General features: G+C 42.1%; 1 protein-coding gene across 4 annotated transcripts in view; it reads left to right on the top strand.

Annotated features, from left to right (window-relative positions):
* The window catches only part of CYRIA (CYFIP related Rac1 interactor A), an 87,318-nt gene extending 64,878 nt beyond the window's left edge, over positions 1-22,440 (top strand). For all 4 annotated transcript variants that reach the window (XM_083178572.1, XM_083178570.1, XM_083178573.1 and 1 more), the window contains exons 4-12: positions 392-513; positions 1,312-1,417; positions 3,445-3,581; positions 3,669-3,746; positions 4,761-4,877; positions 4,979-5,058; positions 7,089-7,215; positions 12,715-12,785; positions 19,280-22,440. In XM_083178572.1, coding sequence (XP_083034698.1) covers positions 392-513; positions 1,312-1,417; positions 3,445-3,581; positions 3,669-3,746; positions 4,761-4,877; positions 4,979-5,058; positions 7,089-7,215; positions 12,715-12,785; positions 19,280-19,343 — 902 coding nt within the window. In that variant the 3' untranslated portion in view covers positions 19,344-22,440. The remainder of the gene's footprint in view (positions 1-391; positions 514-1,311; positions 1,418-3,444; positions 3,582-3,668; positions 3,747-4,760; positions 4,878-4,978; positions 5,059-7,088; positions 7,216-12,714; positions 12,786-19,279) is intronic.
* The last annotated feature ends 854 nt before the right edge of the window (positions 22,441-23,294 follow it).

The following is a 23,294-nucleotide window of genomic DNA, read 5'->3' as shown; positions in this document are numbered from 1 at the left end:
ATAATTATGGACATCAGATTACAACTAATTCCTATATTAATGCAGCAATCGAATGAATCCCACCAGTAATCTGGGCTCTCCATCTGTTTCGGTGAGCAACCCTGATCTATCCAATTTAGCGAAGAGGTCAAATTTGGAATCTGAGTGTCATACAGTGTAATAAGAATTTTTGAGACAGATCGGTGAATGTGATTAGAATTTTTTTTATTATTATTCATATGTAACCATTCAGATTTTTGAATTAATATATCCTTAAGAGCGTTTAGATGACTTGATTTTCAGAGGCAGTCTTTTTTTTTATTTTGTTTTTATTCGTTGTTTTTACTGTAGATTGCTATGTTTGTTTTTTTTTTTACATTATATTATGCTCTTTTTGTTTTTCTATTTGTAGATGCTCAGCCAACCGATTGTGAGAGGGAAGTATGGAACCAGGTCAACGCCGTGCTTCAGGATTCTGAGAGTATTCTTTCAGACCTGCAAGCTTACAAGGGAGCCGGACAAGAGATAAGAGATGTATGACATAGCAAACGTCATCTTGCCCAACTATCCAAAGATAAATAGATTTCATACTAAAAATCAATTTGGGTTTTGCGTGATACTTTTTGAGCATTGTTCTCTGACTGGGCTAATTGCAGACCTTCGCCTTTTATTTGTCTACTTTTTAGACCTATTTGGCCACCATGTATGGAAAATTGGCTTCTTGCGTTGCATCTGGCTTACTGCACATTCGTCTATCGAATGCCTCTTTCTGACTCTATGGAGAGGCTTCTAAAGACCAGTGGTTCCCAAATGCTGTCCTCAAGGACCCTAGGTTTTCCAGGTCACTTGGCCGGAGCACTGTGTATCGCCAATGGTCACGTTTTAAAAATCCACAGTTGACCTGGAAAACCTAAACTGTGTGGAGTCCTGAGGTCTAAGCTTTGAGAACCACTGATGTAAACTTATATCGCACTGTGGGGCAGATTCATTAAGTCCAGTGAACTGATAAAGTACCACCCAATCAGCTACTAATTGTTATTTTTCAAATTCAGATGGTAACTTGACAGTTAGGAGCTCATTGGCTGGTACTTTATCACCTGCCAATGTATCGCTTTGCTGGGCTTAATAAATCTGCCCCAGGGCTCCTCAACTTCCAGTTGGAGGCATGGCCAGCCTCTTGGACTTGGGGTAACCACAGAGCTCCATTTTATATCTCGAGGCTTGTCTGACTAAAGAGTCCTATATATGTGGCTTTAATTTTCTTAGGTTTTACGTTGCATTGTGAAGTGATATTTTTCACATGTGGACTCATCCATTTTGTTCATTCTTTAGGCCATACAAAATCCAAATGATATCCATCTTCAGGAAAAAGCCTGGAATGCGGTCTGCCCTCTGGTCGTCCGTCTGAAACGATTTTATGAGTTTTCTCTAAGGCTGGGTAAGTTGTCCTGAATTGTGCATAAAACCGCCAATCCCCATCAGCGTGTATACTCTGCCAGGGATACTCTGGTTTCTGTACTACTAGAGGCTGGTGGCCAAAGATGGAGATGAGTATGTGGACGAAGATGATCGCTGAGTGTTTGAGTATGGGAGAGCTGTGAGTGACATGTGGAGAGAAGAGGGCTTTGACAACTGGAGGGAAGAGGGCCCTGCTCTGAGGAGCTTACAATCTAGTAGGAAGGGGAGACAGACAGATTACATGAATGTATGAGTGAGAGTAGTCCTTAGCATTGAAGTGGTTAAAGAGAAGCGTTGAAGAATGTGGGTTTGCTGACAGGTGCTTCCCTGCATTTTATGTTTCTCAATGTCTGATGAAAGAAGTTTAAAAATAATGAGATGCCTAAATAGCCCATTAAAAAGACGAAAATCAATATTTGATGTTTTATAGCAAGCCACATCTTCAAAAAGTGATCTGTGTGAATTACCGATCCTTATCCATGCCTTTTATATGATGAATTTTTATTTGTCTTGCATCTTCACTAAGCGTTTATATTGCTGTAAGATTCTTATTCCTGGTCAAGTATGTTTGCCTCGCTACATATTAATATTTCATGCAGGTATTGGTAATGGTCCGATGACTCTGCATGCCCGTTATATTTACATGTATAGCCTTCTCCCTCTGTGTTAGTATTTTTCATATATTTTGCTTGTTTTCTTGAAATTTACTGATTCTTTTCATCCAATATATCAGATGTAACTTAACATGATTGCTATTATCATCCCACACTTCAGTGATTTTTAACCTTTTTCAACTTGCTGCATAATGAACAAGATTTTAAAATTGGCAAGGCTTACCATTGCTCCCCACAGTAAAAAAAAAAACACACATTGCTCCCCACAGGAAAAAACACATGCATTCCACCCCACAGGAAAAAAAATCACATATACATTGCCCCACATAGGGGGGAAAAAACCTACATTACACCCCACAGAAAAAAATTTGAATCTATATTGCCCCACATGGGAAAAAAACAATCGGTACTTGTGTAGTTTCACGGCGGCAGTTACGGACTTAGCATAGCGTCCCTGTCAGAATCAGCATAGTGTTCCCGTGGCTCGCTTAAGTAGTTAGCGTAGTCAATACAGCGTGTTCCCGCGGCCGCTTAAGTAGTTAGCGTAGTCAGTCAGGCGCCCCTGTCAGTATCGGCGTCGTGTTCCTGCCTGTTCGCGGGGCTCGCTGCGCTTGCCACGCTTCGGGCTCGGTGACTCGCTGCGTTCACCACACTTTATAAAATCAACTCCACGCCGACGTGGATAGTGGGGGTATGAACAAGTGGGGGTTTGAAATGGAGGCATTTGCCAGAATGTAACATGGAGAACTGGCAAATGCGTCCTTTATTGTGCATGAGACGCACTTTCGCACCGCACCCCCCCCGCTACCGAACCCCTAACCCTGTCTGCAGGGTTGCCGTACCCTGCCGTAATCGTTACTAAGACGCATAAGCGCCTGAGACGCTCCTGCATCTCAGACAGATGGAGCGCCTCTCTGCCGGCATCCACCAGCGCTACCGGCAGGGTGTGAGAGGCGCTCACTAGGCTTGCCAGGGATGCCGGGGACAGTACAGTGACTAGCTGCCTGACGGGGACACTACGCTAGGCAACCGTTGGGCTACGCTGACAACGTAGCTTAGCCTACGCTGAAAACGTAGCGTAGCCTGCCGCCGTGAAACGACACGAGTACCAACCAATCACATTGCTACCCACAGGAAAATAAATAACACTCATTGAACCCTACCCCTTGTCTAAAACTAAGAAAGGAGCTCACGGTCATCCCTGTCCCTCTTTGGCTGGGGTTGTTCAGCCACACTCTCCATACAGAGCATAATGCAGGCCTGCTGGAGATGGGGAGATTGTCCAAACCGTATTAACACACACAAAAGGTGCAGACACTGGCATATTTGTTGCATCTTTATGTATCCCATAGGCTTTGGTATCGGTACAATGATTGTTTTCTTATTCGTGCAGAAAAGGCCTTGCAGAGCTTACTGGAGTCTCTCACCTGTCCACCTTACACACCAACACAACACCTGGAGCGAGAGCAGGCCCTAGCTAAGGAGTTTGCCGAAATTCTGCACTTTACACTTCGCTTTGATGAACTTAAGGTAACTGTCCGTATGTGCTCTGTTTGCATGTCTGTGCTTATCGGATGAAAGCAGTAATAAAATGGACATGTGTACAATTTGGTTTAGATGAGAAATCCAGCAATCCAGAACGATTTCAGTTACTACAGGCGGACGATAAGTCGGAATAGAATAAACAACATGCATGTGAGTATTAAGTGCAATATTCACTTCTGATCACTTATGATTAAGGCTGAGTTAAAGGGCTGTACTGGTTGATCAATTATATGTGTTCAACACTGCCCTCTGCTGGAAATAAGAGCTAACCGTGTAGACGGAACGACTTATGCATTGGGGTCTATTCAATTAGTCCGAAACTGCCATTTGTTGAAAAACTGAAGTTTCCAGCTTTTGTTAGTTCAATACATTATACAATTCTTTTGATTTTTTTTTCCGACAGGTCAGATTGCTCCTTCCTGTCGGAAACCATGTGGATTGGCAGAAAAGCCGCCAATCAGCCTGCTTTTGACAGAAACGGGGCCAAATTCAACAGGTTTTGTCCCGTTTCCGACAATCTCAATCCGATTTAAAAAAAAAAGTCAGGGAGGATGAAGCCGGGTGAGCAGCAGCAACCCACCGGGCTCCGTCCTGCTGCCGTCTTCCTGTCGCTCACCCGGTCCTGGTGCCGGCCGGGTGAGCAGCAGCATCAGCTAAATCCAACAGGTGGATTTGGCCGCATTGAATAGGTATTGTTGGATCTGTTCCGACAAATGCCTGTCGGAATGGATCCGACTCCACTTGAATATACATAACCTTTCTTGAACTTGAGTCCTGATTGTCGTCTGTGTCTTATGTGGGGTACACACCAGGACGATATGGCCCAAAATGAGCCAATTTAGATACGATCTCGACCGATTGTATGTAAATCGGCCGTGTTTTGGGCCATTTCGCTGCCCTTTTGATGCGATCCGATGCGCGGCCCCGCGTTAGGTCTTTTCTGAGATCCTACCTGCTGCAGGTAGGATCTCAGAAACTACCATTGCAGTGGGTGCGGGTGATTGCGATCGGATCGCAATCACATCAGGGGCTTTTTCTGTACCGGTCGGTGGCTCCGTCAGCTCGTGAGCGGGTTGTACGTTCCTGTGGCAACCCGCTCACGAGCAGGGTCGTCCTGGTGTGTACCCAGCATGACTTAGCTGTATTCCTGCTTTCTAATTACAGCTAGACATTGAAAATGAAGTCAACAACGAGATGGCAAACCGCATGTCCTTATTCTATGCTGAAGCCACACCGATGCTGAAGACGCTAAGCAACGCTACCACCAGCTTCGTGTCTGACGTGAGTCTCTTGAAACCTAAACCTACATATTTGCTGAATAAATTGTGAGATTCATTTGTTTTAAGTTTTTTTTGTTTTTCTTTCCCCTTTTTTCCCTATAGAATAAAACGTTACCCATAGAAAACACAACAGATTGTTTAAGTACGATGGCCAGCGTCTGTAAAGTAATGCTTGAAACACCGTAAGTTATTTACCTAGAGTGTATGTAAAATGTGGGTAGGGGGGCGCACAAGCATGTTAAATCTATTTGTTAGCATCCGTCTCTGAAATAGTGTCCGTGACTCCGTATATGGGGCCTCATTCATTGCTGATTGCTAATTAGAGAATTCGCAAATCGAGCGATTATCGAATGGCTGCTTACACATGCATCGCGCATGCGTGAGCACGAATAACGACAGGAAATTTATATGGATCGTAAATGCAAAACGACCAGAGGTTGACGGTCATCAAGCCGGTGTTTGGGGGATGGTAACTGGCTGTTTCCTGTCAGTGCCTGTTTTTATGGAGGGTCAGCGCCGGCCTCCATCAACCTGGATCGCTATTAGCAACTCAATCGCAAATTTACATGGGGCAGGCTTTGTTTCTGTCTGGGCAGCGGCTATCTACGACTTTGCAGGTCAGCAAACAAGTCTGAATCCGGGTCCTGGTCTGGCTCGCTTCTAGACCTGGCTTCTAGCTATTTCTAGAATTCTGCATTGATGACCATCTCCTTTAATTGACCGCCTAGAGGAGGATGCGTAAGCTGTTTTTTTGGTATTTGGAATGGATGCTGTAAAGCCACTAAAATGACTCATCTTTTTGAAAGTAGCATGTACATATGTGTCGTCCTACAGCTAGCACCAATATTCCATATAACGCAAGATGTCTGGCATGACTGGCATTTGTGCAAATGCGTATTTTAGTCGCAATGACGTGCAACAAAACGGCTTCATCTGTGTGTGACTGCTAACATGGCTTTTCGTCATGCCAAGTTCCACTGTGCCTTGCACACAAAGAAGGAATGTTTTGCCTGGCTGCAGCAATAGTGTATGGGGGACACATCTGTTGACTTCTAAAGTTTTAAGATCTTTCAGGACCAGCAGCATCACCTGGTTGTAGTGAATTAAAGAGGTGATTCAGACCCGCTCGTAGCAGGACTAATTCGGTCCCCCTGGCCGATGGTGGGGGGGCGTCTGCACATGTGTGAATATATGCGCATGTGCAAACCCCCTGTTGGAACGCCTACGGCGAGTTTCACACCCATTGAGGGGTTCAGTGAGGGGAGGAGGCAGGCAGGTTGAGGAAGCAGGGGAACGTCCAGCCTTTTTGAAGAAAGGAAAACATTATTTTTGCGCTCTAAGGCCCGTGTCGCCTGGCATGACTCACCTTCACATGTAGCGATACGTGACCTGTCCTACTTTTTCTAGAATTTAGCATGTCATTCATTCATTGTAGCCACATGCAAAATATGCTTACAGCGGCCTTTGCATTTAGGATTATTGTTTTTGTCGCAAAGGCATTGGTCACTGGTTACTGGTTCTCTGGCGTTTGACTTTTCATACAGGTTATGTTGGCTATACATCAGGACCATATCGTTCAAACCTGCCAACTAGTTGGTTGGTTGGAATGATAATCGGCCAGTGTGTGGGAGCTCTATCTCGCGGGATTGCTGTATCCCATTCATTCCCAACCACGGTCCTCAAGGCACGCTAACAGTGTAGGTTTTAGCGATATCCAGGCTTGAGCACAGGTGACTTAATTAGTAGCCGAGGAATTCTGATTAAACCATCTGTGCTGAAGCCTCGATATCACTAAAACCTGCACTGTTGGTGTGCCTTGAGGACTGTAGTTGGGAATGCCTGCTCTATCATCTCGAGGGGTTGCTCTATCATCTCGAGGGGTTGCGGGTTGCTCTCATCTCGAGGGCTTGCTCTATCATCTCGAGGGATCGCTCTCTATCTCGAGGGATCGCTCTATCGTAATTTACTGGGGTCCTTGAACTTGTGACTTTCCAGCTATTGTGGCACTGTAAATCCACACATTGCCTCATTGCTGGATACAAGGTACAACTAGGCCATATGGGTCTGTGGTGTCTCTTGCTCACAATGTTTAGGCTCGAAGTTCAGAAATAGGAGTAGAACAAATAAAAAGGTTTATATTTGCGGCTTTGGTTATACATGTTGGTTTTAAAAGTGTATGATGTTATTTTACACCCTGTCCTTCCTTTACCAGGGAATACACGAGCCGCTTCACCAGTGAAGACACCCTCATGTTCTGTATGAGAGTAATGGTCGGCGTTATAATTCTTTATGACCACGTTCACCCAGTAGGAGCGTTCTGCAAGACATCGAAGATTGATGTAAGCGTTCTACCCTACACTAATTCACGGTGGACTATTTCCATACACCCGAATGACTGAATGAATTAATCACCGCCATCATACGCATCCATCGTTCCCGACCAAAAAGTAGATTTGTGTCGTCGTCCTCATCATGATTTAAAGGGAAACTGTTGTCATACTCTGTTGCTGTTTGAGATGTATTATTATTATTTGTATAATCGTTTTTGACAAATGCCACAGCCTGTGCACCAGTCAAGCCTCTGATGTGATTGGCCAGATTGGCTCCTGATCACTCTAGAGTCTGCCAGTGCAGTTAGTAGATTGTCGCACACTAGTCATTTTACTGCAGCTAGTCAGGCTCTTGTTTTAGTAAGGTCCCATGCTCTGTAATACTGAGCCAGTTACACTATCTGGTTTGTGATATATAGACTGTGGCCCATCTGCTTCCCTCGATCTAACACAACTTTCTAGGGCTTCGTTTTCTCACTCGGGGACAGATTCTCTAAGCTTCCAAAGTGATAAAATGGAGAGTGATTAACAGCCAGCCAATCTGCTCCTACCTGCCATGTCACAGGCTGTGTTTTAAAAAAATGTCAGGCAGGAGCTGATTGGTTGGGTGCTTATCACTCTCCATTTTATCACTTGTGGAGCTTAGTGCATCTGGTCCTCAATGATGACTATACAAGCTAGCTATAATCTATATAGCTATATCCATAGTCCTGTGCATGAATAACCTGGCATATCATTCATTCAAATCAAGAGAGAAAAACAATAGTTGTCATTTAATTAGGGAATTTGGGAGCTATGGGGGGGGGGGGGGAATCCAATTCTTTCGGGAGCTGCTAATTAACAGGCACCCACCTGAGCAACTCTGTTTGTGCGACCATCTCACATCAACATTGGCACTCAAAGGGTTTATGATCTCCCTGGTTGGCTCCCAAATAGACCAATATGGCAGCTAAACCAGTCTAAGGGGGGTATTCAATCCGGAATTGTCGAAAAACGCCTGTGAATTCTGCAATCCGCGGCCATTTCCGGCAAAACAGATCCGACTGTTTTTTGAAGTTGGATCTGTTTTGTTGGAAACTGCCTTCAATGCTGTCGGTAATGGCAGCATTGAATAGGCAGGGCCGATATTTCCGCCGGCAGAAAAAGAGAGGTATTCATATCCGTCCGTTAAGTCCTGTTTAGGTAGGCCTAACCACTCGCTCTTCTGCAGGAGGCTGCCAGAGAAAATGGGTTCCCATGGAACTTAGTAACAATTGATTTTCTATGTCGGGCGCCATCTAGTGGCAGCCACAGAGAATAACAACAAGCAATGTAGCCGTAGTATTTCAGGTTCATTGTGCTGTTTCTTTTATCTCTTATATATTTGGCTACATGTGTCAATCATCCTGAGAGTGTGTGTATAACGCTGGACAGGGTCACACATGAAACTCCACCCCCCACCCAGCCTTATACACACACACCACACATTATATACACACACACACACACACATGTAGCCTAATATATAAGAGATAATACACACATATTGGCCCCTGCCTGCCTGCACTACACCCCCCGCAATACCACACACCTATAATACTCACAGACACATGTAGCTCAGCCAGCGTCGATGGGGTCAGAAGGGAGTGCAGTGAATAAATTAAGTCTGCTCAGCTGCCGATCTGTGGTGCTCACATAGCAGCCTCTGGCAGCCAGGGGGAGCAGCTCTGCCTCCTCTCAGGCTGACCTCGAGTCGCAGACAGAGTCACATGGTCACAGCCTGAGAGGAGAGAAGCATGATGCAGCTGTGACTCGGCAGAGCTGCCTCCTCCTTTATAGTAAAGCTCTGGCCTGGCTGTAGCTCCTCTCAGGCATTTCCAATCTGCTGCTGGCTGGGTGATGCAGGACTGCCCTGTGAGTGTCAGGCGCCACAGGTATGTCACATGTGGGAGGGGGATGCCAGCAAGTCTGGGGAAGGAGGGGGAGAGGAGGAGGTTGTCTATAATAACTTAGGGGGGGGGTGCACAAGGCAGCAGCAACCCGCCCCCCCCCCCCCCCCCTGCACACTCCACCATCCTGCACACCCACCCCTGGCACACACACACCGCCACCCCCGTCCCCCCAGGCCGGCACACAGCAGCAGCAACCCGCTCCCCCCCCGGCCTGCACACCCCACCGTCCTGCACACCCACCCCTGGCAAACACACACATCCCCGCCTGCACACAGCAGCAAGGTCACCGGGCAGACACACACAGGTGTACTCATTACTCACTGACACACTTCCCAGGTCACCAGGCAAACACACAGGTGTACTCATTACTCACTGACACAATTCCCAGGTCACCAGGCAAACACACAGGTGTACTCATTACTCACTGACACACTTCCCAGGTCACAGCGCAGACACACAGGTGTACTCATTACTCACTGACACACTTCCCAGATCACCACGCAGACACACAGGTGTACTCATTACTCACTGACACACTTCCCACATCACCACGCAGACACACAGGTGTACTCATTACTCACTGACACTTCCCAGGTCACCACACAGACACACAGGTGTACTCATTACTCACTGACACTTCCCAGGTCACCACGCAGACACACAGGTGTACTCATTACTCACTGACACTTCCCAGGTCACCGCGCAGACACACAGGTGTACTCATTACTCACTAACATACTTCCCAGGTCACCACGCAGACACACAGGTGTCCACATTACTCACTGACACACTTCCCAGGTCACCGCGCAGACACACAGGTGTATTCATTACTCACTGACATACTTCCCTCAACACTGCGCAGACACACAGGTGTACTCATTACTCCCTGACACACTTCCCACGTCACCGCGCAGACACACAGGTGTATTCATTACTCCCTGACACACTTCCCAGGTCAACACGCAGACACACAGGTGTACTCATTACTCACTGACACACTTCCCAAGTCACCGCACAGACACACAGGTGTACTCATTACTCACTGACACACTTCCCACGTCACCGCATAGACACACAGGTGTATTCATTACTCCCTGACACACTACCCACGTCACCGCGCAGACACACAGGTGTATTCATTACTCCCTGACACACTTCCCACGTCACCGCGCAGACACACAGGTGTACTCATTACTCACTGACACTTCCCAGGTCACCGCATAGACACACAGGTGTACTCATTACTCACTGACACACTTCTCAGGTCAACACGCAGACACACCACCAAATTCCCTAACCCAACACACCCCTTCCCGCCAACACCATCCGCCCCACCCAAAATTAAACACATTCATCCACAAATAACAAACATAATTCACATTAAAATATATTTATCATTTTAATGGGGCGTAGCCCCTTACGACGGTGTGAAGAGTGCCCGTAGGGCGCGCTGAAACACCTAGTGTGAGACAGAAGCATTCACAAGGGGTTTATGTTATTTTTATACATCAGTCAAGGGACATTTTTGGGGACTGCAGAAAAAGTTCTGGGAAGGCTGCATCACAAATTCTAAAGACTTTGGAGTTCTCCAATCCATTGTCAGGCAGAGAATGTACAGGCAGAGAAAATACTTTTCCCTGAAGTCATTGCACAACAGAAATGATCCCGAGAGCAAGGCCTTTACTATTCCTAGAGATCACAGAAGCCTTTGGTAATGTCAGAGGATCTGCAGGGTAATCTTGCCTGGCTGATGTTTGTGCTCATGGACCTACTGTACCATCAGGGAAATTCTGGACAAGTATAGTCTGTATGGGAGTATAGCAAGGAGGAAGCCACTACTCTCTAGAAGGAACATTGCTGCACATTTAACGTTTATGAATGCTATATTGATGTTATGTTATTGATATGGTTTTGGATTGTAACAGTAAATACAGGTCTGGTCTCCCTTATCCGTGTATTCCAAAAACCAAAATATTCTGAAAACCGTGGTTTTTCAGAATATTTCGGGGGTTTTTTCCACCCCTTTTCTTTTCATACTTACCTAGTCTCCCTATGTCCATGGCGGCCTCCGGGATTCTCTTCGGCGACATCTCTGGTCCCAGGGGCACATAGCGCACTCGCGCAATGCACCCCCTGGGACCGGTGATGCCGCTGAAGAGGATCCTGAAGGACATTGGGGGACCACCAGGGGACCAGGTATGTATGGAAAATAATATTCCAAAATCCGAAAAAGATCCCCTATCCAAAATACTCGTGGTCCCTAGCACTTCGGATAAGGGATACTCAACCTGTACTACAGAAGATGATCAGGGTATCATTTGTGAACTGAATGATTAGCTACAATTTGATGACTTTCATAATATTGAAGTCGACCGTGCCAACATTCATAATTTCCTTAACTGCTCTTTGTGGCGGGTGTGGTATATGGTCCCGACAGTCGGGACCAGGCAGTCATTAGCCCGATGTAGGGATCCCGACTGGCCGGACTCAGCATGGAGAGCGCAACAAAGCCCCTTGTGGGCTAGCTCTGCTCGCCACCTATTCTATTCTCCCTCTATGGGGGTCGTGGGCCCCCATGAGGGAGAATAGCAGGTGCCCGTCAGGACCCCGAGTGTCAGGGTTTTGACTGTTGGGATCCCGACGTTGGGGTAATGACTGTCGGGAAACTGTCCGGCACCCTTAGTGGCTGCAGCAGCTCCAGCAAAGTCATGGTCCGTGGTCATCAATTCCAAGTCAGAACTCCGATGCTGCAGCGGTCTGCTATGTATTTGTACCCTAACCCTCCCTCTAGCTATTGCCCAACCTCCTCCTTAACCGTAATGTTGACATGTCGCCTCTTGCTGTCCTGAGTATATCTGTACTTTTCTTATCAACGTTGTTGTGTTGACATTATGACTACATCCCAAACCTTGAGTTGTATCGATTCCATAAGGAGAAATTAAATGTTCCATGCCAATGCGGTGGTCTAATCAATTATGGAAACGTTTGAGTGAAGTCACCGCCGCTCAGGGTAACTACAGTTACGGAATTCTATTGGTTCGCATACATTTTGGAAAGTTTTACGGTGGATCATTTTGATCAGTAGATGAACTGTAGGGTTTACTTTGTGTGATAGTAGATTTATTGGAGACCCTTTTATGTTTATGACTTACATGAAGACCTGAACACACTTTAGGTTTACGTTTTTGCAGAAATTCAGAAACCTCTTTAGGGCTCGTAAACACTGCGCCATAAGGAAACACTAGTAAAGGACTCTAATGAAAAAGACCTTTCAAAATGATTTCTAAACACTCTCATTAGTTCTAATTATGGTTATGTTTAGCTTCTTTGTATTCCCGGAAATACTATATCGCTGGAATGGGCCGATATATATACAAGCTACCGTTTCAGTTCTGTTAAGGCCTCATCAATAGGCAAAACTATAATGCTGTGTTAAGAATGACTCCCTTGCTCATGTTTTTGTAAGGTCTATAAATGATTGATTCAATCGCTAAATGTATTTACTGAAAACCGACACCGTTAATTGCAATGGAAGTTGTAAACCTCATCCTTTTTACGTTGCCTGTTTTCTTTGCAGATGAAAGGGTGTATAAAGGTCCTGAGGGAGCAGCCCCCTGACTCAGTGGATGGCCTTCTAAATGCACTCAGGTACAGTATAGTGGGCGTGGGTCATTGCGTCATGAAAAGGTAGACCCCACAAAAGTTAGACAGGTACCCAAACAATTGACACAAGCAAAAGGTCAATGTGGAAACGGTCAACAAATGACACCATTTTTTTTGTATCATTTTGTATCTTTAGCCACATGTAAGCCAAATTAGTTAAAACGTGTACCCAGACTTCGGGCAATGTGCCTTGCTCAACTACCGCTGCGCTCAGCACAATGATGGATAGTAAATGATTCAAAAAGTTTTTAAAAAGTTTTCAAAAAAATTCTCAACCCTGGTAATTTCGACCATTTGAACTGGTCTATCTTAAACACAGTCGACCTTTTACATGTTGATCTCTTGTACCTGTCTGCTTAATGCATGTTAACCCTATAGGCTTGATGTACAGTGTCATCCGGAACCCAAGTGCAGGATATTATTGCAATCTTATCAGTGTAGATCACCAACTGTCACTTTGTATGTACATCTATATTTTTCTTTTCAGCAAAGTGATTAACATTTCTCAAGTGCAAAGAAAAAAAAAAACACCTTCAGTATGCTGTAGAAACAGGAGACATTGGGGCAGATATATTAAGCCTGGTAAAATGATCAAGTGGAATGTGATCACGCACCAGCCAATCAACTCCTAAATGGGTCTACACACAGGGAGATGTTGCTGAGCGATCTAAGCAATGTGGATCACACAGCGATGTGTGCTGAGGATCTGTCAGGGACAGTGTCCTCCGGTGAGAACACTGGCCCTGACTGGCAATTAACTTAATTTTCTAAATATTAATTGCCCGGCAATAGAGCCGCACTTCGCTTTCGCTCCTACACATGGGGTGATGTACGGGCATCTTCTAAGCCATGGGTCTTCAACCTGTGGCCCTCCAGATGTTGTGAAACTACATGTTCCAACAGGCATTGCCACATTTTTTTCTATGAGAGCATGACAAAACTGTCAGGGCATGCTGGGACATGTAGTTCTACACCATCTGGAGGGCCACAGGTTGAAGACATGTGCTCTAAGCGATCTAGTTAGTGTAGGCCCCATAACTGGCATTTTAAAAAAATACAGCTCGTAGGCTTTATCACTTTTCCAGGCTGAATACATCTGCCCCAGAGTAAGCTAACCAGATAAAGGGGGTTATTCAGGTTGCTTCGCATTTGCCGAATTCGGTCTGGGGGATCTGTGCATGCGTATCAGCGAAAATACACATGTGCAGACCCGCATTGCGAATGCCTTTTGCGAGTATCACCCTTGCTTGAGGCATTTGCATAGGTAAGGGAGAGGGGGTGCAGGCAGGGCTGGCCATCAGCCCGGGGCATGGGAACGCTGGGCGTTCCCCTTGGGGCGCAAGCAAGCCGAAGCCTGCCCGGGGCGACTGATCGCAGGTCGTCAGCCACCCACCCAGTCTTTGTCTAGGCGCTTGTAAATAAACTGACTTCTATTTGCGAATTGAATGAACAATCATTTAATGGTCGTTGACATCGAATTTTTTTCTCCGATACACTCGCATGCGAATGGATTTGTTAAAGTACAGATAGATTTGCATGCAAATGCATCTGTTCGCTCGGGGAAGGGGGTGTGACTTCGTAAGCAGCGAATGTAGGCTGTTTACGGAGCCAAGGCGAATCACCGCCAAAGTGCCTTGAGTCCTATTGGAGTGTTCTATAAAGAATATTATTTTGCATATGTACTTAAAGTAAAGGGAATTAGGTTGCTGTTTGATCCGGGGAATCTATCAGTTTGCTACAGTACTGCTGTTTAGGGCACGTCACAACTTGCTGATTTTTCTCAATAAAACTGTCATATTAAGTTATTTATTCAGAACAGAAATACTCGATAACTATATAAAAAAAAAAACATTCAAATGTATTTATCATTCAGCGCTCTGCTTCTTATCTCATTGGCTTTTGAGTTCTTGGTAATGCGTCTGTGCTGTTGCTTAATAGAGTGGAATCCTCAGGAACCAGCAATGGACAATCAGTAACTTTGGACCAATAAATATAAGGGGATATTAAATGCTTTGGTTTTAATGAATCTATGGCTGCCATTATTAACGCCACCATGATGTACTTTGTATACAAAAGGAGAGAGGACGTCTTGCAAACCTTGTCTTGTAAAGCTGTGTACACACGGTGGCGATTTCAGCATATATATCGCTGGCAATATGGTCGCTGATCGACCATATTGCCAGCGATTGGAGTGTGCACCGGCGATAAATCGCTGGGTGCGCGCTCCCGTTTTCAGCCCCTAATGGTCGGTGGAGCATGCTCCTCCGTCCAGCGTCTTCCACTGCCTCTTCTCCCAGCAGTGTGTCATTTTCATCTGCGACCATCTCTGGTCGCTGATGTAAACGGGACGCTGAGCAATAGGATTGCTGAGCAATATATTGCCAGCGATCGTATTGCTACGTGTGTATGCACCATAAGACATTGTTATAGGACTTATGGCTAGATAGTTCAGTTTTAATGGTGAAAAAAGAGCGCTTAAATGGATATATCAGTGGGGTCTGAGTATGATAAATTAAAAATGGGAGGGGAAGTGGAAAATATATGAATATAGTAGAGTGGTACCTGTAAGAAAAACTTGTACGTTAGTAAATAATGTTTACACCCTTTTGGGGAAAAGTTATGTTTTGAGGAAAGGTCCAGTGCTACTGTCCCTATCTTACCCTACGATCCAGTATTCGCAGAACGGCAGTTTCTGATGTTGTTTATGCCAAATTCAACCGCTGTGGCCGGGGAGATCGTCAACCTTGCTGGAGATGGAATACCTGCTTGGTGAGAGGACCGTGGTCGTTGCGGGATGATAAGGCGTCCTGTGCACGATGTTGTTTTGCCGTGGAAAAGCTTGCTGCCGTGAAAGAATACAATAACACACGGAACAGCATACAAAACAATACACCCCTTATTGCAAATACTCCACAAAATAACAATCGAAGAATATACCAGCCCTACAACACAAGAAACTTCACATACAATAAAAAAGCCCAGATATCGTATCAACAAGGACAAAGAGCCGCCCTACACGAAGAACAAGCCAGCAGAAAGTTACTTTTAGAAACTATACAGAAACAAAATCAAGAAGACCGTAATAACATGGAGAAAAAGAAAGCCATTAAGAGAAACTACTGTGAAAACACAGAAGATGAAGATTCAGAATCAGATATCAGCCTTGATTTTTTAGAGCAGGCCCACACACTAACCAAACCTCCAGACCAGAGGTCAACCCCACACTGCAAAAAACAAAAGAAAAGTATAGAAAAAGGGGAAAGAGAGGAGGAAGAAAATTGAAAAAGAGTAAAGTAACCGAAATAATTAACCCTCAAGTGTCACAGAAAATTACAATATTCAACCTGAGTAATAGGGTATTAACTGAAACAGAAAGTCAAGTACTTCAAAAAGGACTAAAATTTGCGCCTGAAAATCAAATAAACAAATTTGAATTATACATGGATATCCAACGTTACATAAGGAAACTCTGTATAAAAAAGTACTTCTCCAATATTGAACAAACACCAATAATAGAAGACACCGAATTTAAGCATACAAAATTCAAACCGACATCAATATTTAATCCAGGACATGTAAAAGGACCACATGTCAACACATTTCAAAAATTACTCGAAAAAGAAGTGGATTCCATTCCAGACAAACAAAAATATAAAAGAAATTTATCTACAAAAGAGAAGATGGCGTTGAAAGATCTAAAAGATGACCCAAACCTCGTAATAAAACCAGCCGATAAGGGCGGAGGAGTGGTGCTCATGAGCATGGAAATGTATAAAGCTGAAGCAACCAATCTCTTATCAGATGAAACAACATATGAAATATTGAAACAAGATCCCACTGAAATATTCTCAAGACAGCTATTTGAACACTTAGAAGAAGGCGTGGAGAAAAACATCATCACACAAAAAGAATACAACTTCATATATCAAGAACATCCGAGGATACCAACCTTCTATTTCCTACCAAAAATTCATAAACATCTGACAAATCCACCGGGGAGACCAATAATCTCCGGAATTGGATCGATCACATCAAATTTGTCAAAGTATACAGATTTCTTTTTACAAGAACTAGTTAAACAACAGAGAAGCTATTTAAAAGACACATCAAGTATACTACAGGTCTTAGAACAACTAGAATGGAAGGAAGAGTATATCTTGTGCACTGCGGACGTTAAGTCCCTGTACACATGTATCCCACATGACCAAGGTTGTGAACACACAAGGCACTATCTTTCATCTGACCAAACCCTGAAAAACTCCCAAATTAATTTTATCATGGAAAACATCCATTTTATTTTAACACACAATTATTTTTGGCATAATGGTGAATTTTTCCTGCAAAAGAAAGGGACGGCAATGGGGACCCCACTGGCACCCAGTTACGCCAACTTATTTGTAGCCAAGTGGGAGGATGACTATATTTGGACTGAAAATCAACATAGCCCACACCTTGTCCATTGGTATCGTTATATAGACGACGTGTTCTTTGTGTGGCAAGGAACAGAAGAACAACTTACCAGCTTTCAAGCATACATCAATTCAAATAATCTGAACCTTGAGTTTACTACAATTTCAAGCAAAACCCAAGTCATATACTTAGACTTGGAAATATATGTTGAAAACCAGAACATCAAAACAAGAACACATACAAAAGAGGTGAATGGAAATAATATTCTACCATCAACAAGTAATCATCACAGAAATTGGATCGAAAACATTCCGGTGGGCCAATTTCGCAGAGTAAAAAGAAACTGCACAGATGATTCTACCTTTCTAACACAAAGTAAAGAAATGAAAAATAACTTCCTAGCAAAGGGATATAAAGAAGAAAAACTAAACCAACAGCTAGAGAAAATTCAGACAAAAGATAGAAAGGAATTAATCTCATACAAACAAAAAAGAACAGATCAAGAAAACTTCAGTTTAGCATTTTTTACACAATATACAAGCAATTCCAATATAATTGAACAAATGGTCCGAAAACATTGGCATGTATTAAAACTAGATGAAACCTTACTACCAATGCTTCCAGAAAAACCAAAAATCATATATCGGAAGGCAAAAAATATGAAACAGCATCTAGTATCCAGCTATACTAAAGACTTAAAAGACCATCTATCATCAGGCAGTAAGGGCTTCTTTAGCTGCCAGAATTGTAAAGCATGTAAAAATAATAAAAGTTCCACAAAACCAACACTAACCTTTAAATCTAACCAAACAGGTAAAGAATATAAAATCAAAGACCAACTCTCATGTAATACAGAGGGTGTAATTTATTTACTCGAATGTCAATGCGGATTACAATATATTGGGCAGACAAAAAGAAAAGTAAAGATCCGTTTTGCCGAACATATCTACAATATCTGCAAGGGACTCAAGACTCACAGTGTATCTGATCATTTTCTTCAAAAACATGGAAAGAACCCAACAGGTCTCAAATGCACAGCCATCCAAAAAGTTAGCAAAAACTGGAGAGGTGGTGATTTGGTAAAGGAGCTCAAAAAAGCAGAAACAAAGTGGATATTTAATATGAAAACACTTGAACCTTTAGGTCTCAATATAGATATTGAGCTGAATGCATTTCTTTAAAATATGAGTGGTACCTATTTCCTTTTATCAATAGAATTTTTTTCTATTTTTTTATCTTCAAATTAATGAATTTTACTCTTTTGCTGAAAAACATGTGGTTCCCACCTTTTTCGGCCATTTTGCGGACATCACTTCCGTTTTTACCAATAAAGTTATATCTATAAATACTGAATCCGGTTAACAAACTGGCATCCTTGATAAAGTGCGCAGGACGCATGAAACGCGTTGGAGCCAAGGAGGGACACCCAGTTCAGCTCTCTTTCAAACCCGTCTACGATCCCCACAGCGCTTGGCGCTGATTTCCGGAATTCTTCCGGTCACTTCCGCAACTTCCGGTACCCGCACCACGCGGCAAACACAACTTACACCGGATCAGAACGGCAGCAAGCTTTTCCACGGCAAAACAACATCGTGCACAGGACGCCTTATCATCCCGCAACGACCACGGTCCTCTCACCAAGCAGGTATTCCATCTCCAGCAAGGTTGACGATCTCCCCGGCCACAGCGGTTGAATTTGGCATAAACAACATCAGAAACTGCCGTTCTGCGAATACTGGATCGTAGGGTAAGATAGGGACAGTAGCACTGGACCTTTCCTCAAAACATAACTTTTCCCCAAAAGGGTGTAAACATTATTTACTAACGTACAAGTTTTTCTTACAGGTACCACTCTACTATATTCATATATTTTCCACTTCCCCTCCCATTTTTAATTTATCATACTCAGACCCCACTGATATATCCATTTAAGCGCTCTTTTTTCACCATTAAACCTGTTTAACCCATAAGAGCAGCTAAAAACCAAGCGCAGAATCCACCAACTCCTAAAATAGATAGTTCAGTGCTAAAATAAACTGCTGATGGTTTCTTGTATTTTAAAATCACAGGTTTACTACAAAGCACCTGAACGATGAATCTACTTCGAAACAGATTCGAGCTATGCTTCAGTAAAGTCCTGCTCCTGAAGAGGATCCTTTTACTGACCTCAGAAGATGTATATGTTTACATAATTTAATACAGATTGATGTTAATACTTATGTGTATTTACATAGCCATTACCTTCTTGTCACTGAAACTTAGACTTGTATACTTGTCTTTAACCCTTCGGGTACCGGGGTGCTTGTCTTTCTTAGGCTACAAGGCCACCTGAAGGGTAATTTAATCTTAGCACAACCTCGAATTTCCACTATGATTTTGACTTGCAAATTGAACAAATGTTTTTTCTTTTTTTTTTCTTTTTACCAAAGTGCTTAAAACAGACTTTCAAATTGTGTGAGTTGATTGGTTGTGTCTGCTATTGTGTTTTACTTGTCAGTTTGTCCGATATTAGGCACTGTTATTTTTATTATTATATTTGCTACATCTACAATTTCAGGTCGGAGGCATTAAGACTTCTTTTTTTGCCGAGGCCAGTTATTTGGATAAGCGATTAGGAACTCAAAGCTACGTGCACTGGAGACACTCGACGTCTGTGTTCACCTGCCATTCTAGAAATTTTGGCTTTTTTAGGTTTTATTTATATCCTATTTTTTTTTTTTTTATTATTATTATTCTAAATTCTTATTCTTTAATGGCCAGTTTCATTGTAAAGGTTGGCTGACTTTTGTGGATCAATGCTGCTAACAGATGTCTGCTTGTATGAGATATTGTACTCCGTTCGAGCATGAATTAATATAAGTACCTTACACAGTATAAAGAGAGAATCACAGATCTTATATTATACTCTATATACAGTATAAAGTCCCATTACAATTTTATGGAATACCCGATTGCTACTCCGTTGCAGTAGCAAATAAACCGAATTGTAACAGACATCCTTTTTTTTTTTTTTTTTTAAAGCTTTATTGCTGTTGAAAAATACATTTACAACTTTAATATTTCATCATTGCCGTATAGCCGTTCTTTATAAGTATATTATTCCCAGAATAAGAATCATTGAATGTCTATGGGTTTGTGTACTACTGAGGGATTGATTTATCAAAGTGTTGTGAGGTCTTAACAGGCAGTAATTGTAAATGCTTCAGGGCTGGATTTCCCAGTGTCACATGTATATAGCCAGCTGAAGCAGTGAACACAGTGTCTCGTATGCTATATATCATGGAATGACTGTGTTGTATACTTGGTGACGATGTCAGTATACGTACAACAGGGTGGCACAGGCCTAACCGGGATTCTTAACATCTATCATTGAGCTGATGAACTTAGTAGTTTATTTAACTACAGGATTTTCAAAATTCTGCATTCAAATTTTTTTGTGATGTTCTTAAACCAGGCAAAAAAAAGTCTTAATACTTTTAACAGGTCTCCTGATACTGTAGCAACTTGGCAACTTACTGTTTTAACCACTACTAAAATGGGCCATGTACACTGTATAAACTTTTATCTTACAAACTTAGCTGATGCGACCAAAAAAACATTTTTTTGCCTTTTTTTTATTATTATTCTATATGGTAGTCAAATATGATGGCAGTAAATGATTAGCGGATACAGTTAAAATTGTTTGACAACCTGTGACTGAAAAGAACATGAATTTTTTCTCTTTTATTTGCAAATTTTATTTTATTTTTTTAAATTGAAGCTTTGGAATTCCATGTCTTCACCACTAAACAATAAAAAAAAAAATCCACAAAATAAATCTATAAAATAATTCCTGCCCTGGTCTCTTACCCATCAGCAATTCAAGTGAAAAAGCACATCGACTTAATTTCTGCACCTTTTGATGTAATGAAAGGTGAATATTTAAAAATGTAATTTTAAGACCAAGCACAATGAAACCACCTAATTCGGGACAATGCATAAAATATTCCAATTTGTCACATACAGGTACGTACAGTACTGTGGTGAGAAAATAGATTTCTACATAAAATATAAATTGCATATATTTCAAGTTTTTAGACCACATTTGGAATGTACAATTTAATTTTTTATAAAACTGTATTTTACTTTTACCTTTTACTTAAAAAATATATAAAATTGAAATGTAATTTTGGGTGGTTTTTACTGTCTTAATGTAAAATATGGCCGTTGCTTACCCAGAGTGCACCTTTTTCGACATGCTTCCTGCCCTAACTCCTTTAATAGTGCGCATTGCTCTATACCACTGCTATTTCACAGGCTGAAGTGCCTTTATCCATGCATTGGGATGTTTTCATTGAGAACCTTTGACCACACAAAACAGTTTTGTTCCATAGCAACGCAACACTGTTCCAGAGAAGACTTCACATCAGGAGAATGGAGCACTCCAGGAAGTAGAAACCACCAGATTTCAGGTTAAGGCAGTGAAACTCCACCCAAAGGCATTGAATGGAAGCATTGGTCAAGTTCTTCCTAAACTGGGAAAATTTAAGGACATTCCAAGAATTACTGTTTTGTTTCCTGGTGTTGAAAATCAGTGTAGAATGAACGTTACTTAAAGCGATTACAGTAGCAAATGGTTATCCTGAAAATACATCTTTTTAACTTCATCTTAGGGTAGGTTGACTATCGTGTTTAAAGACTAACTGTGTATCAGATGGTAGTTCTTGACATCGGGCGCAGAGATGAAGCGTGCATTGTACACTGCATCTATATTTGCTTTTTTGCATTAGCCATATCTGAATATCATTTTTTGTTTGTTTGTTTTGTAGAAATGTTTTTCTAGTATACTGTGATTTTGCTACTTTTAAGAGCATTTTGCTCGACGAGCATTTCACAGTGCTGCAAGTTGTACATATTTTGTTCTCTTTGTTTTTTATTTTGTTTTTTATTTTGGTCTCTAAAAAACCTAAAAACACCGAAGTGACTGCTGCTTTGAATATAACTAATAAACACTATTAATACATGTGGAAAAGGAAGGAGAAAAATCATATAAAAGAATAAATATCCTATTGACAGTATTAAAGAATATTACTGGATTATTTCCAAATTTTATAGATGAATAAAATAGCTTAAACGCAAAAAAAATGTTATTTAAAGCCTTGATAGTGAGAGGGGTAGGGTATTGCAATGATTTTTTTTTTTTTTTTGTATAAAACTTTGTGTGAAATAGAAATAAAAATGGTACACCATTTATTACGTTTAGGTTTGTTTTATAGCGTGGTGTCTTTTTTCAGTGGTGGACTGGGGTTACTATTGGTAACCACATCCAGATCAAATATCTATATACAGGTTGAGTATCCCGTATCCAAATATCCGTTATCCATAGATTCTAGAAAGTGAACAAAAAATAATTTCTTGCTAAAAGCACTACTGGGGACATCTGTAACAGCACTACTGAGGACATGATATGTAACTGCCACTACTGGGGACATCTGAAACTGGCGCTACTGAGGACATGATCTGTAACTGGCACTACTGGAGACATCTGTAACTGGCACTACTGAGGACATGATATGTAACTGGCACTAAATATGTGCAAGAAAATGTTTGCTTGACAAATTCAGTACCTGAGATAGTGCACAAACATTGTTTCATATTTTGAAACCTTGTTTTATGCACAAATAAAATATATATGTGTGTATTTCATGTGTTTTGATGTTTGTACATCAAGTAAATGTAAGATACCTCAAGATACATCATTGAAATACAAAAATATTCCAAAATATGGAATAATCTGTTACGCAAAATTCTTCTGGTCCCAAGTATTTTGGATAAGGGATACTCGACCTGTACAAGTGGAAACGACAGAGTGCTGCTTCATTTTCCTAAAGTTGAATTTAAGTGTATTTGTTAAAGCTTGGATAAAACAAGAACACATCTTTCATTTCACCAAGCAAAGGACATTAGTATTTAGACTGTAGAAAATAAATTATACTATATTTATATTTGTCTTACTAATCACACCTTTTATACTATCCTCCTGCACAACTGATAAAAATATAAATATAAGTTAACAAGTTCTGTTAAATTGAAAATGTGCATATA

Source organism: Crinia signifera, chromosome 3 (assembly GCF_055691185.1).
Source record: "Crinia signifera chromosome 3, ASM5569118v1, whole genome shotgun sequence".
Classification (NCBI taxonomy): domain Eukaryota; kingdom Metazoa; phylum Chordata; class Amphibia; order Anura; family Myobatrachidae; genus Crinia; species Crinia signifera.
The sequence above is the reverse complement of the archived record's forward strand: the minus strand, read 5'-3'. Positions and strand labels throughout refer to the sequence as shown.